This window comes from Psittacula echo (assembly GCF_963264785.1).
Source record: "Psittacula echo genome assembly, chromosome: 3".
NCBI lineage: Eukaryota > Metazoa > Chordata > Aves > Psittaciformes > Psittacidae > Psittacula > Psittacula echo.
In genome coordinates, this window is record NC_137736.1 from 71,246,756 (window position 1) to 71,263,466 (window position 16,711).

A 16,711-nucleotide genomic window follows, 5' to 3' on the forward strand; every position below is an offset into this window, starting at 1 on the left:
GGTATATCTAGGCAGTTAGCTAAAAGAGGATGAGAGAGCAAGATCAAGCATTAACTCCTTGTCTATGCACACCACTTAACGCTTCACTCACTGCTGACCGTGTCCTGTAGTTCCAGTACTTTCTCCCAGATAATACTTTGATGTAGTTCAAGGAATATTTTACATAGGGACCTCTTTCAAAAAAGCATGGGCAAGACTTCACCAGGTCAGACTCTAAGCCACACAATCCTGTAATGCTATCCCACCTTCAGCCACACACACAAGCTCTTCTTGCTCTCAAAGTAGGCAATATGCAACTCAAATGTCGTCCTACAGAAGTGCTGCTCAGGGGAATTGCACATAAAAGCTTTCATGTTGTTAGAGATGCCTTGAAGCATTGGAAAACCGATAGAAAAATAACTGCGGTAATTATGTCTCAGGGCCACCACACAGGCGCTAGAAGAATCAAGAGCTAAATATTATCACTTGAAGTCAGGGGGTAATGCCTGACCTTAGAAAATGGGTTAGGCCCTCGGAAGTCCTTTATATAGAATCACAGAATCACAGAAGGGTTTGGGTTGGAAGGGACATTAAAGCTCATCCAGTTCCAACCCCCTGCCATGGGCAGGGACACCTCACACTAGACCAGGTTACTCAAAGCCCTGTCCAGCTTGGCCTTAAACACCGCTGTGGATGGGGCAGCCACAACTTCTCTGGGCAACCCATTCCAGTGCCTCACCACCCTCACAGTAAAGAACTTCCTCCTTATATCTAACCTAAATTTTCCCTGTTTAAGTTTAAACCCATTCTCGTTTGTCCTGCCGCTACAGTCCCTAATGAAGAATCCCTCTCCAGCACCCTTATAGGCCCCCTTCACATACTGGAAGGCTGCTATGAGGTCTCCACGCAGCCTTCTCTTCTCCAGGCTCAACAGCCCCAACGTTCGCAGCCTATCTTTGTACGGGAGGTGCTCCAGTCCCCTGACCATCCTCGTGGCCCTCCTCTGGACTTGCTCCAACAGTTCCATGTTCTTCTTATGCTGAGGACACCAGAACTGCACACAGTACTCCAAGGGAGGTCTCACGAGAGCAGAGTAGAGGGGCAGGATCACCTCCTTCGATCTGCTGGTCATGCTCCTTTTCATGCAGCCCAGGATACGGTTGGCTTTCTGGTCTGCGAGCGCACACTGAAGCCAGCTCATGTTCATTTTCTCATCGACCAACACCCCCAAGTCCTTCTCTGCAAGGGCTGCTCTGAATCTCTTCTCTGCCCAACCTGTAGCTGTGCCTGGGATTGCCCCGACCCAGGTGTAGGACCTTGCACTTGGCATAGTTAAACTTCATAAGGTTGGCATCAGCCCACCTCACAAGCGTGTCAAGGTCCCTCTGGATGGCATCCCTTCCCTCCAGCGTATCAACCGAACCACACAGCTTGGTGTCATCGGCAAACTTGCTGAGGGCACACTCAATCCCACTGTCCATGTCACCGACAAAGATGTTGAACAAGACCTGTCCCAACACCGATCCCTGAGGGACACCACTCGTTACTGGTCTCCAGCTGGACATTGAACCACTGACCACAAGTCTTTGCGTGCGGCCATCCAGCCAGTTATTAAGCCATTGAGTGGTCCATCTATCAAATTGACATCTCTCCAGTTTAGAGACAAAGATGTTGTGCAGGACAGTGTCAAACTTTACATAAGTCCAGGTAGATGACATCAACTGTTTTGCCCCTATCCATCAGTTCTGTAGCCCCATCATAGAAGGCCACCAAATTGGTCAGGCAGGATTTCCCCTTAGTGAAGCCATGTTGGCTGTCACCAAGCACCTCCTTGTTTTTCATGTGCCTTAGCATGCCTCCCAGGAGAATCTGTGCCAAGATTTTGCCAGGCACAGAGGTGAGACTGACTGCTCTGTAATTCCCTGGGTCTTCTATATTCCCCTTCTTGAAATTGGGGGTTATATTTCCCTTTTTCCAGTCGTCAGGAACTTCACCTGACTGCCATGATTTTTCAAATATGATGGACAGTGGCTTAGGAGCTTCATTCGCCAGCTCCTTCAGGACCCAGGGATAGATTTCATCAGGTCCCATGGTCTTGTGCACATTCAGGTTCCTAAGATGATCTCGCACCTGATCCTCTCCTACAGTGGGCCCAAGGTCTTAATTCTCACAGTCCCTGCATTTGCCCTCCAAGACCTGGTGTGGTGAGAGCATTTGCCAGTGAAGACTGAGACAAAGAAGTCATTGAGAACCTCAGTTTCCTCCAAATCCAGGGTAGCCAGCTCTCCTGATGGCCCACACTATCCCTAGTCTGTCTTGTTTGCTACATACTTATAGAAGCCCTTCCTGTTATCTTTCACATCTCTTGACAGATTTAATTCTACCTGGTCCCTAGCTTCCTGGACATCACCCTGTATTCTTCCCAGGCTGCCTGACCTCGCTTCCACCTTCTGTAAGATTCTTTTTTCCCCTCTTAAGTTTTCTCCGCAGCTCTTTATCCTCCTGGGATAAAAAGGGCCTCCTGGCCCTCCTGCCACATTTTCTTCTAGTCTCTTCCATATCCTGAGGATCTCGAACTCAACCATCTCATGATCGCTACAGCCAAGGCTGCCCTGGATCACCACGTTCCCGAACAGGCCCTCCCTCTTGGTAAGCACGAGGTCAAGCATGGCACCTCTCCTTCTCGGCTCCTCTATTACTTGCAGAAGGAAGTTGTCTTCCACACAATTGAGGAACTTCCTGGATTGCTTGTGCTGGGCTGTACCGTCCCTCCAACAGATAACCGAATTGTTGAAGTCTCCCATGAGGACAAGGGCCTGCGAGCGTGAGGCTGCTTCTATCTGTCCATAGAGCACTTTGTCCACAGAGTCCTCATGATCAGGCACTCTGTAACAGATTCCTACAGTAATGTTCCCCATAGCTGTTCCCCCTTTGACCATGACCCACAAGTTCTCTGTAGACTGATTACCTGTCCCCAGACAGAGTTCCATACTCTACAGCCTTTCACTGAAATAGTTACTCCTTCTCCCCATCCGCTGGGCCTGTCTTTTCTAAAGTGCCTATAACCTTCCATTCCAGCACTCCAATCATAAAGTCACTCCATCCCACCATGTTTCTGTGATGCCAATGATATCATATCCCTGTAGCTGTGCATACATCTCTTAATTCCTCTTGTTCATTCCCCATACTACAGGTGTTTGTACAGAGGCATCTGAGCCGAGCCTCAAATGAAGCCGGCTCATTGGCTGGAGCGGCTGGAATATCTCTACATTGCTCCAAGCATTTATTATAGGTGCTGGCAACTGACTGGGAGTGTTGGGATGGAACGATGCCCCCCTCCCCCAACACATCTAGTTTAAAGCATCCTTGACCAGCCTGGCAAGCCTCCTACCGAAACTGCTCTTCCCCTTCATTGTCAGACCAGCTCCACCAGCCCCCAGTAGACCTGGCCTACTAAATGGAGTCCCATGCTCTAGATACCCAAACCTCTGACTATGGCACCACTGTTCTAACCATTTATTAACCTGCCAAATCCAACTGGCCTTTTCAAGGCCCTCCCCTTTGACCCAGAGGATCAATGAAAAAATTATCTGAGCTCCAGAGCCCATAACCACCTCTCCCAGGGCTCTGCAGTCCTTCTTAATGTTCTCCAGGCTACTGCTGTCAGTATCACTAGCATCCGCATGGACATCTAGAAGTGGGTAATAGCAGAATTTACTAGACCCGGCAGTCCCTCAGCAACATCCCTGATCCATGCACCCAGTAGGCAACACACCTCCCTCGAGACTGGGTCAGGCTGACAGATGGGTGCCTCTGTGCCCTTCAAAACAGAGACCCCTACCACTATGACCTGCTTTTTTTCTGGAGGCACCAGTAGTGCTGCTCTCTACTGGTGCATCTGCCGGTTGTTCATTCAGCGCAGTGAGTGTGTCGTCATTAGCCCCTTGCAGAACTGTGAAGCGGTTCTGGATGGGGATGTCAGATTTAGGAGGAAGCCCCTTGCTTTTAATTGTCCTCCTCATTTTTTTGTTGTGTTGTTGTTTTCTTTGTTTCTAGCTCCCAGCTTCCTGGATTAATGCCCTCCTCCTTTTCTGTATGCGCTATGGTGGATGCTTGTAGCCCCTGCACAGTTTGGGCCTGGAGCAAGCCGCCCAGCTCCCTCTCAGCTCCCCTGACATCTTTCAGCTACTGACAGTGTCCCGCAGCTCAGCCCCTGCTGCAGGAGGGCCTCCACCAGGGCGCACCGAGAGCAGCCCTGCCCATTGTGCACCCTCGCCTCACGAGACCGGTGCAGGCACTCGCTACACCCCGAGCTCCGCGCTGCAGCCTCCCCTCTCATCGGCTCTGTCTGGTGCCGACGCTGCCACCTCCGGGGCAGCCAGAGCAGAGCTCCCGGACCGGGCCCTGGCCCTGAGGCGAGCGCGCCCCTTCCCGCCCACTGCCCGCTCGCGCTGCCGGCGCCAACCGCCGCGCCACGCCCTGACTGCCGCGCCACGCGCTGTTCCCGCGCTCCCCGGGGCGGGTTTTCCCCGCTCAGGGCGGGGCCGTCCCTCCTGGCACCGCCCCCTGTGAGTCCCTGCGCCCCTCAGCGGAGCTGCGGCTCCTGGGCAAGGCCTGGCGAGGGCTCGGGGCTCCCTCGGGTGCTGTCGCCGCTCGGAACTGAGGCTCCTGCACGCGGGGTTTCCCCTCGCTCCGGGGTTGGAGGCCCCTCTCTGGGGCTTCTCATCTCGACACTGCTGAGCCTGGCCAAATCTGGATGATACAGCTATAGATAGACAAGGGTGTGTTTCTGGTTGGGTATATTGTTTTTTACTTATTGTTTCCAAGAGGTGATTATGCTCACTTTCTACTGGACCTGGGCAGAGGCAGTAGCATTTTCTACTATTGTACGTGAAAAACGTAGGTGTTTTGCCTAAAAGAACAGTCTGTTCAGACAGGCACAAAAATGTCCTCATTTCAGATAGGAACCCAGCTGGGGCTGTCTTCTGCAGCCTACACCAGCATCTCCAGTAACAAACTAGGTGACTTTCCCCCCAGTAGACCACATGAGAAATAAGCCTATGGAAGAGAGACCAGGGGTCATTCTGCATTTCAAGGATTTGAACAAATGCGCTGGGGGATTTGGTGCCTGTCTCTAAATCTCTGCACTCTATATGTACTCTTATGTAATACTTAGCTGAAGGTTTTAAAACTGTTCTACACAACTGAGTCAGTGTTGCAGGGAAAAGCTGCGCAGTCCACGTGGTTTAAAACGAATTGGGATCAAAACACTTCATTGAGCTGTCAAGAACACAGGCAGCAGTCAGTGAAGTGTTGCATTCAAGTAGTAATACAAGAGGTAAACCCCCAAACTAGACACATGAATGTTAATAAACAAGCAAATAGCTAAACACTCTGTGTAAGAAACAGAGATTTGTCCAGTTCTTTCCAAGAAAAAGATTTCGCCATAAGAGCATAGCAGCAAATGCCATTTGGTGTATTGATAAGAAATGGTGAGGAAATCCTGTATGCTCTCTGTGTTTCTGCAAAGTTCAGAATGCAGAGAGAACCAAAACCCGTTTCTTTCACCTCTGGGATCGCCACAGTCAAATGCCCATACGTGGTATAAACGCCTTATTGATACAGTCTGAACACACATTAATTTACAGGGACACCTCGCAGCAGTGCCCAGTGTGTGGCCACCATGGGCAGGGACATCCCTGGGGCCTCCTGGGCACAGGCACTGCCTCAGGGCCAGCACCCCAAAGGCCTTTCTGCAAGGGGTGCTGGGCAAAGGGGCAGCAGCAGCAGGGCTGCACTGGGCAGGGCTGTGGAGGCCCCGTCACCCCCATGTCCTAGTGCCACCACCCGGTAACGCAGCATCACAATGCTCTGGGGCAGTGTAAGGCAGCGTCCTCCCGTGTCCCACTGCCAGAGTGCCCAGCGCTGCCACCAAAACAGAGCTGGCAGCCTGAGGGCACCCGAGAGGAATTCCTTGAGGCACCCATGGAATTACTTGGAGGGGCAGAGGCAAGAAGACTGCCCGAAGCTGTGGGGGGTTCTCTGCTGCAATTCCAGCTCCTGGAGGGGCCACACTCGCAGCTCATCAGATGGATGGAAATCCTGCTTCAGTCTACGGGAAGCTCGCCGTCCTCACCTTCTGGGGAGATAGTGACAGCAGCCATAGGAAATAGGGTCCACAGATGGCCCAGTGCCCTCCCCCAGTGCTTTATAGCTCCCACTGCCAGGCACAGGAAGGGTTCTTGCTCCCAGCGCTGATCAGGCCAGGGTCATTTTGCTGTTCTTGAAGCCCCTGAGATGGCTCCAGGTAGAGGCAGAAAAGGCAGTGCCAGTGTGCCCCAAAAGCCATAACCGGCCCATGGACCTGGAGCAGGTCTTGCTCACATGCTCAGGGAGTAGCCGATCGCCAGCAATGGGGTCAGGAAGGAATTTTCCCCTGGGGCAGATTGGCACTGGTCCCCAGGGGTTTTTTGCCTTCCTCTGAGCGCTGAGCATGACCACTTGTCGGGGCTCCTCGGTCCATTCTGGCTTGGTTATTGCCCGGTGCTCATGCTCCATGAAGGTGGCCCTCGTGTCCTGCAGCTGGGGGGGGAAGAGCTTTTTTCCCCCAGGTGGACTAGCAAGTGTCCCTGGGGTTTTTTGCCTTCCCTTGCAGCCGAGCACAGCCCCTTCATGGGGCTCCTTCGGGATATTGTGGCCCAAAGGCAGCGGCTCGTGCTCCACGCAGCTGGCCCTCGTGCCTCGCATCCGGGAGGAGGCAGAGTTCTGGACTCCCAGGGTGGCCCCAGCGTGGCCCCGGGATTGTTGCCTGTCCTCTGTAGCATTGAGCACCACCCCTTGTCAGGTCTTCCCCGGCCCATTCTGGCTGGGTTCTTCTTGCACTGCTCTCGCATCACCGCAGCACCGCTCGGAAAGATTTAGGAAAAGAAAATATAACCCAAGCTAAACTAAACTAAAATTAACTAAACTAAACTAAGCTGAACCTAACTTTACTTATAAATAAATAAGAGTGTTTCCACCTGTAACCTTTGTGATCTGTGTCTTTGAAAGTGTTTTTGATGCTGAAAACCCCTTGGCATTTCAGGTAAATAATGGTCTCGTCAATATACAACTCATTGTGAGTGCAGGGAATGGAATGGAATGGAATGGAATGGAATGGAATGGAATGGAATGGAATGGAAAAGAAAGGAATGGAACGGAGCAGAACAGCTATGATATCTCCTGCATATAGTTCTGCATGACAAGCTTTGACATAGGTCTGAGGGGCTGTCTGCAGTGCGGGCCCTAAGAGGGGCTGGTCCCAGGCGCTGAGGCCTAAGGAAGCCCAAAGGTTTCCACTCTCTCCGGGGTTGAAGTAGTCCTCTCTGGAATGCACTTTATAGCTCTATAGACATGTTAATAAGATCTACACATCACAAATACTGCCTTTTAAAATTGCAGGTGTTACTTTTCTGAAGTTCAATTTGGTTTTTGTTTGGTTTGCTTTTTAAATCTTTATTTCCAGATTATTTTTTGCCTTCCTTTTTCATGGTGCAGTTTGCACCAGTGATTTGTGTTGAACTCTAAATCAAATGCAGGTACAAAAATGTTGATGCAACTTGATGCCCAAGCTGAGTGTGTACTGTGTAAGCTTCCCCATATGCATATCTTCTTTTAGTACAGCACATTCATGTCCAAAAATTCACCAGATCTATACAATTACAGGACAATAGCAGAAAGGAAAAAAATACCTCATTTAATCCGCCTTTTTAGTTGTTTAATTTACACCTGATTTAGTGCTAATTATTTGGATTTCATTCAAAACCCTTTTTGACAAGCCAAACGTGATGGTAAACCTGAGAATTTGGATAAGTAAAAAATTCTGGAAAACTCTTGGCTGGGTGCTGGTATCAGTTTGTCGTGTCTTTCATCCCCATACACTTCCATGCTCAAAGTGTTTGGTGCTGGAGCACACAGCTTTTCCTGCTAAGAGTGTGACATGGATATTGTATAGTCATTTTAATCTTCAAATACAGCCCCTAAAGGAGATTTGCAGTGAAAAATGTTGATATTTAGCAGTGCACTATAATGTACCAAACAATATTAATTTAAAACTATCCTATAGTGAGACTCCTGGACTTTCTCAAGAGGTTTGAACTTTTCAGTCACTGTGAAATTATTCTGGGCAGCTGGCCAGTTCCTAAATAACTGTGTGTACATCAGTAGCAAAGCTGTTGGTTTTGTACATGATTGATCTCAGCCTGTTATGAAAACTGTCAACTAAAATGAAAGAGTTAGAGCATTACAGTACATTTTTCATGATCATTTAATTTCATTGAAGTATTTACAGAGTGTTTAAGTGATTTTCACATACACTTGTCTCACAGACCTTATGAAGATGGTGTTTTTCACTCTTTATATTTTGCACATTACTGGATCTTTTTCCATGATCAGAATTAAATAAATAGGGAACAAAACAAAAAATTAGGAAGAGTAGGTCTTCTCCCTTTGTCTATGGTTAACTCTGTTTCTTGTTTGGCATGTTCTCACCAAAGTGTCTATGTCTTAGAAACTCAATGACTCTGTTAAATTTGAGCTTTCAGTTTGCTTTGCAAAGAACATTACATTCAAAAATGTTCCTGTCTGTAAATGAAAATGGGTGATACTAAGAGGTGCTCACCCTCGTTAGCCTTTTGAACTGTTTAAGTGATCTTGTTCATATTACCAGACCCTAGAGCACTTCCACGTTCCAGGCTGTTACATGAAACAGTCTGCACCATTGTTGCCACATTTCAACTTAACCCTGTACCTTTAAAAATATGTGTTTGATATGGGTTAAAGAAAGTTGAAGTGTAAAGGTTTTAAGCAGCAATACAAAGTAGGATGTATGGCATGTAGAGCAACAATTACACCGTAACTGCATAGAGAAGAACACAGTGAAGCTAAATGCCTCACACTTCCCAATATGTAGTAGTATCATAGCATGAGTAATTGGAGATATTCTTTGGAACTGCTTTGGCTGCTTAGACTTCATGTTATTTTAAAGCCTGTCTTGAATCATTCTCCTGTTTAGACTGGGGATATTGCTGTCCCCTGGCTTAGACTGGGGATATTGCTGTCCCCTTGCTTACCTGTTCATCAGGTAACTTGACCAACAGTTGAGCAGGAAATTTGACCAGTTTCCTGCTTCCAAGCTCTCCCCAATCTGGTCTGCAATTTATCATATGCTCTAATCTGTATACACAGATGTCTGTGAACAGGAGTTCATAGCATAGAGACATTCTCCATGCCAAAATCTGCATATTTATGCAATTATTTCTTGCTAAAAAGCAAATGGCAGAAACATGCAAACCTTTTTTCCTCTAAAAAACATCCTTTTCCAAAGCTTTTCCACAGTACAATATTGCAGAAAAACCCTGTTAGATTATCCAGATCATTTCCTTGTGAGTGCATGATTTCTTTCTGCAGTACTCTGGTGTTTCAAGGGTTCTGTCTAGCCTGAATTCGAAATGATGAGGCACTTCCCTCCAGAGACCTCTCTGAACACTCGGAGACTTCCCTGTAATGATAGTAATCTTTATTCTCATTCTAGAAATTCCTTCTCTTAATTTCATCCTCTCATTCCTGTATTTGGGGTACTCTATTATATTCTTAAAATAATTCATTTTCAAATATTTCTTACACAAATCTACATCATTGCCCTTCACCTTACTTTATTATTATTTATGGTAGATGTAGTATAAATATTGGTCCCCTTTAGTCTTTCTCTCCATTTTATTCCCTTTCCCCAGTTGGTTTATGTAGCTCTCCCCTGGTTTTGTCTTCTGCACTGTTTTGGCTTGATACTATAAGACTGGTGAAAGGTATTTAGATATGAATGCATACTGAGGTGTAGTCTCTTCAAAGCACCACATACTGGAGCTGTGGACTAATGTACCGTTTTCTAAACCTACATAACATCTAGCCAACAGCGATTGCGTGTGAGCATAGCCTTTAGCAGGTAGTGTAATTAATGCCCGAATTGATCTTTTGATGCAATATTGAAGTACAAGTTCTTGATTAGTTTCTGCTCTTATTCTTGCTATAGATTTTTTTCAGTCTGTTATTTTCTGCCCTTTTTTCTAAATCTGTCCTTTTCCTCTTCCAAGTTAGTATTTGCAGCTCTTCACATTTTAATATCGAGGATTTCATTAATGTCATCATTTCTTCATTTTAAGGATCATTAATACAGCAAATAGGACAGGACATAATAGAGATTTATGCAATAGTCCCCCTTCTATTCCGACTCACTGCTTTACCATTAATCATTAGTCTTTGTAGCTCTTCAAGCAGTTTTCAGTGTATATGACAACTTATATCCAGCCGAGTAAGAACTGGTTTTCTGTTTAAGCTATCCTGTGGTTGGAAGTGGTGATGTTGCTGATAGCATGACAGTGAAGCTGAGCATTTGTTCTTCTATAGCATCCTGCAGGAACAAGTATTTCACTAGGCAGTGCAAATGAAAGTTAAAACTCTGACTTCCTACCCTTATAAGAATCTATAGCTGATGTCTGTCAGCAGTATTCCCTGCAGGTGCTGATGGTGAAAATCTGTTCTAAAATGTAAGCTTCTAAGCCTGTGTCCACAAGGAAAAGAACTGCAATAATCTCAGATGTATGTTGATTGAAATAGCATGCAATACGCATAGCATTTAAAATAAATGTAAAAATTAATTTCACTAATTCTTTTGACTTGGTATTTTGTTGCAATGACACAAATAAATTGCTACATAAGGTAGTAAGAATTTAGGAATCCTATCTCCATATCATATCTTTTTTATCATATATCATTAGATTTAGCCATCATTTGTCTACATAGATAGATGTAGCTGACTCTTCTTTACTTAAATATGTGATATTCTGTGGAATAACTGTTTGTGCGATTTATAAATGCAACATGCATTATGTGATTTGCTGAAGCTCAGTATGAGAACTGCTGATGTTGATGGATTTTTTTTAAGTCCTTTGTTATTACTTGTAATACTCATCTAAATGTAATTTTCCAGTTATTTTCATGTTCTAAGAGCTAGATTCTTTTAGAATTGCTCCCTTTTAAAATGCCATGTTCTATTTGAATATTGAAGAGCTGTCAGCATATACAAGAAGATGTGCCTAATAAGAAAAGATCATGGGTGTTTATTTGCTTGGTAAAGTGTATGGGAGCTGTGAAGAAAACATAGAAATAAGCATATTGAATGGGACACTCATACGCTTCATATTTTAAAATTAAAATTATTAGCAATCCTTCCATTTTATGACTTTCAATTAAAGGCATGGTATTGTTAGGTATTTGTCAGCTTCTAGCAGAAGCACACCAATAACTCATATCAAATTTACCCTCTGTAGTTCTTTGCTGCCATCTTCTGTTTCTTTAAATGATTGCCGTTATTATTTGGATTCTGGAGAACAAGGCTGTGATATTACAGAGCAAAATTTCCCTTTCTGTCATTTTGTTTCATTTCCTTGTTTTCAGCTAAAGCAAAGTGAAGCAAATGCAGATACAAAGGAGAAGCTTCCGTTGCGTCTACGCATCTTTGAAAAATTTCCTAACAGGCCACAAATGGTGAAAATCTCCAAGCTTCCTTCAGATTTCACAGTTCCAAAAATAAGGTATTGAAATATTTCCTTTGCTAGTATGCCATAAACTTGTCTGGTGCCATGTAGCATCCGAGATATTTAACTGGTTTGCTTGTGGGTTCAGCAGATAGTTCAGAAAATCAGAAATGAAACAGAATTAATGTTGGCATCAGAAGGATGTGATGTTTTGGTTTTACCTCATTCTTACTTGGGAGGAAAAAAAAAAATTCTAAATTTTCTTATAATGTATTCATGAAAGCAACTGGACTGACCATAACCAGCACAAGTACAACATGATTGAAAGTGTGGTGTTGTTACTCCACTCACATTTGGATTTTAGATTCTTGGCTGACATAGGCAACTACCAATCTAATTGATTCTCATGCAGCTTTTTAAAGATAAAATCAACTGGCAGCAAATCATTAGGGGAGTAACATAGGCCATCGAATACCAGTTACTCTCTGATGACCTTGTCCACTCTCTGTATTTGCATAGTTACCATTTTCCTGTAAAATTCACCTTAATAAAGGATCCGACCCTCTGTTGTCTAGTAGATCGTCAGTTACAGTTCAGTTAGTCTTGTGTGGTCCCAAAAAAGCTTACCAAAATCCAGGGGCTGCTCTGCAGCTGGCCAGACAGGTCGCACGCAAAGAGTTGTGGTCAATGGCTCGATATCCGGTTGGAGACCAGTAACGAGTGGTGTCCCTCAGGGATCAGTTTTGGGACCAGTCTTGTTCAACATCTTTGTCGGTGACATGGACAGTGGGATTGAGTGCGCCCTCAGCAAGTTTGCCAATGACACCAAGCTGTGTGGTTCGGTTGATACGCTGGAGGGAAGGGATGCCATCCAGAGGGACCTTGACACACTTGTGAGATAGGCTGATGCCAACCTTATGAAGTTTAACCATGCCAAGTGCAAGGTCCTACACCTGGGTCGGGGCAATCCCAGGCACGGCTACAGGTTGGGCAGAGAAGAGATTCAGAGCAGCCCTGCAGAGAAGGACTTGGGGGTGTTGGTCAAAGAGAAACTGAACATGAGCCGGCTTCAGTGTGCGCTCGCAGACCAGAAAGCCAACCGCATCCTGGGCTGCATGAAGAGGAGCGTGACCAGCAGGTCGAAGGAGGTGATCCTGCCCCTCTACTCTGCTCTCGTGAGACCTCCCTTGGAGTATTGTGTGCAGTTCTGGTGTCCTCAACATAAAAAGGACATGGAACTGTTGGAACAAGTCCAGAGGAGGGCCACGAGGATGATCAGGGGACTGGAGCACCTCCCGTATGAAGATAGGCTGAGAAAGTTGGGTCTGTTGAGCCTGGAGAAGAGAAGGCTGCGTGGAGACCTCATAGCAGCCTTCCAGTATCTGAAGGGGGCCTACAAGGATGCTGGGCATGGACTGTTCATCAGGGACTGTAGTGACAGGACAAGGGGTAATAAGTTAAAACTTAAACAGGGGAAGTTTAGATTGCATATAAGGAAGAAATTCTTTACTGTGAGGGTGGTGAGGCACTGGAATGGGTTGCCCAGGGAGGTTGTGAATGCTCCATCCCTGGCAGTGTTCAAGGCCAGGTTGGATGAGGCCTTGGGTGACATGGTTTAGTGTGAGGTGTCCCTGCCCATGGCAGGGGGGTTGGAACTAGATGATCTTAAGGTCCTTTCCAACCCTAACTATTCTATGATTCTATGATTCTGACCGTGCCCGTTCCAGTATCTCTACCAAGCACATGCTAGGAGAGAAGATAGTGTGAAAGACGGGTGTCATTGTTCTGGGTCTCCTGAAGTTATATATTTTTTTATTAAACTCACAAGGAAGCTAAGGCAGCTGTTTTGACCTGTTTGCCTCATCTTAGCTGAATGCAAGGCGTAATGCTGGCGAAGAAAAACAACTTTCCAAACCTCAGGGAAGCAGTCATAGATGTTCTGCTTTTAGTGTCGAAATACTGTTTAGTTATACATTGAGGGCATTCTATTCCTAGTCTTAGTCTTTTTTGGTATTTCTTTCTAGCTGTTTTTTTCCCAGCAGGAAGAACATGTAGACTAATACGTGATCTGCTAACTACTGAAAGAGATTTCAAACTATCACTAGTGAATCCTGTCTTTACATCTGAAGCTATTGTACTGTGTAGAACTCTCAGATAAGTATTAGTTTTGACATAGTCAGTTTACACGGAAATTAAGGCAACTCTACTAAACTTAAAATACAGCAGGATGAATGTACATTTGTTGCAAACAGAAATGCTTCTACATTTTAGACATGGTATATGTGAGGGACAGAATTGCTGAAGTGCCCTAATACTGGCATTCAGAGCAGTTATCTGAACAGATGTTGTTTGAAATCTTCAAGAACAAATTTCTTGCAGAGAGTATGTTTCCTTTGGATTATATCAGTGTTTGATGTACATTGAAGTAACAAGCTGTTTGATGAGCTCAGAAGAACTGAAAACTGCAAAAGGCTCTTCAAATTTTTAGCACTTTAACTGGTAAATGAATAAATAAATAATTATTGAAAGGAATAAAGTTATTTTCATAGAAACTGCATGCCAGCCGCCCAGCTCTGAATTCAGGTATGGATTTCTTTAATAAATGAATTTAAGTTTTATCCGTTGTTTTGGCATTCCATCCATTTAGACATCAGTAGAACTTCTTGGAGTTTATTCATTTTAGCACTAGTGGGCTGTGACGTGTCCTGAAGAAAACCAAATATTAACTCTTCCTGGAGTTCTAATCCATCAATATCTTCTATTTGTTCACAAGGGAAAGTTTCATGAAGCAGTTTATTGATCGCCAGCAACAAGATACCAGCTGTTTGCTGCGAAGACTTCCTTCAGCATCTTCTTCCTCATGTGACCACTCTAAAAGATCAGCAATTGAAGAAAACAAATATATTGATCAAAAGGTAAGTAAAGAGTATAGGGCAGTATATGTCTTTCCTTGCATATTGTGAGAAAAGACGGGAGGTTTTTCAGTCTGACAAACTTTATAGAAGTGAACACAAGCTAGGATGACTAAAACCAGGCTCAAAGGCTGTATTTAATTTTGCCTAAAACATACAGCACAGCAAATCCTCATTTTATTTAAATCTTCATGTCTCTGACTTCAAAATTCAGAATTTGATACATAATTTTGTTCAATGCATCCATCTTATGAGGCTGTTTTTTTAAGTAGTCTTGCTGTTACTCACTGAGAAGCTCATGGAAAATTAAAGTGTGTGAATATCACATTGAATTTTTGAATGCCTTAATACTGTTACAGTGTTGAAAACACACTTCACTGAAGCAAGGTCTCTGTGTAATCATTGGAGATGAGTAAAAATGTAAGAAATATTCTAGTTATTTAAAGGACATTAACCTCTCTGTAAGCCTGGGAATCATTAGAAAACAGATACTGAACACATATATTTGATACCCATTGTGTTAAATGCTGCTAGTTTCCCAGCCAGACTGATGTGGATGGTTGGAATTGAAAAATATCAGGACTGCCTGAAATGATGACGATGATGATGCAGCAGCGTAAGTAAACATGTGTGACTTCTGGCACCTTGCAAAACTGCAGGGCCAGAAAAAGTCTTCATGTGCATCATGGAGGATACTGGCTTCCCAGATTTCTAGTGGCATCTATGCTGATACCACTTCTTAATCACTTGTAATATCATGTAACTTACTAGTGACATTTCAGCAGACAGAAGAAAAGCCCTTTCAGTATTCATAACAGGGTGCTGAAATGCCTTTTGAATATTAACATCAGGGGTTTGTAAGTACTTTTTAAATTAGAAAGAGGGTATGTACTATAGTTACACAGTATAACTCTTGTCTTTCCTAGTGTGTGGTTTGCATCTGTAACGCAGACAGAATTTGTATAGGCAGGAAACAGAGTTGGGGAAAACAATACTCTTCTGATAATGAATAAATTTGCAAATTTGCAAAAGAGATGATTTGCAAACTACTGTTAATTTCCATCCCTGTTTCGGTGCAAGAACCCATTCCTGTGGCCGATGTGTTCTGAGACATTAATAAGCCAAAGCTGAACAGCATGGCCTTAGAGGGAGGTGTGTGGTAAAATAATATTTATCAGACAAAGAAGGACATAGGAAGGAATCAAGCCTAAATGGACATCATCTACTCTGACAAGCAAAGCAGAAAAATTGGGTATTAAATGACAAGCCTAGGGGTCAGCAGACCTATGCCAAATATCACTAATAATGAATCTCAACGCTGTGCAGGGGAAATCAAAGTACATTTCTACCATGTATGAAGAGATGAACAGAGACCGTAAACTTGTCCCGGCGACACAGAAAGGTCCATGATATGCATTGCAGAGCTGTGCAATGATTCAGTAGATCTGTCTACATGAATATAGTTAGGTATATATTAAATTGCAATCTTAATTCCTTCTGCCTGCTGTTCAGAAAAGTGAATAGTTATTGTGTTTGAAGATAGATGGATACCTGACACAGTTTATTCACTGAGATCTTGCAATATGAACACAGAGTGCTGCAGTCTTTTCAAATTTTCACTTCCCTCCAAGAGCAACTATATATGATCCGACTTTCATTTTTTAATTGAAATAAGTGTTTGCAAATTGGTTTTGCACTATTCAACCTGCTTTAGCACATACTTTTGGATTCCCGTGCCTCAAGGGTAGAACCAGTGATGGGTAGCATTCTGATAAATGCAGCTTAAAACAAGGCCGTTACACATTCCTATTAAGAGGGAGAAAGCACTAGGAAGCATCTTGTGGAAGTAATTACTCTGGCTTTCTATAGTTACAGTTGCCAAGGCAACCTCACTTTTGTATGAAAAAATCTTCATAAAAATATCCTTAAAACAAGCTTGGAATGACTGGTTGCACTTAAATATAAACCTTATGTGCATACTTTACTTTCTTTGTAAAAAAGAAACCTGACCGAACTACTAATCCCCAGTGCCTAGCAGGATGCATTCCCACTGCTCCTGATAGCAGTGCCATGGCTTCAGAAACTTTTCACATCTTTTTCGCATTGTAGTTGATGAAAAAAACAGGGTGGAATCAAAAGGTGAGATTCTGCTGGCAGATTGGACTTTGTCTTTTCTTTGCAATGCCTTAGCTGTGGATAGTTCCTCCAGTTTCTCCTGGACTTATATCAGTACTTCTGCGTTCCACACCT

At 44.4% G+C, this 16,711-nt stretch overlaps 1 protein-coding gene across 2 annotated transcripts in view; it reads left to right on the forward strand.

Moving 5' to 3' along the window:
* Positions 1-16,711, forward strand: part of NALCN (sodium leak channel, non-selective) — a gene marked incomplete at its 3' end in the record, with an annotated part of 227,293 nt that overhangs the window by 154,835 nt on the left and 55,747 nt on the right. For both annotated transcript variants that reach the window (XM_080612623.1, XM_080612624.1), the window contains 2 exons: positions 11,470-11,606; positions 14,323-14,464. In XM_080612623.1, coding sequence (XP_080468749.1) covers positions 11,470-11,606; positions 14,323-14,464 — 279 coding nt within the window. The remainder of the gene's footprint in view (positions 1-11,469; positions 11,607-14,322; positions 14,465-16,711) is intronic.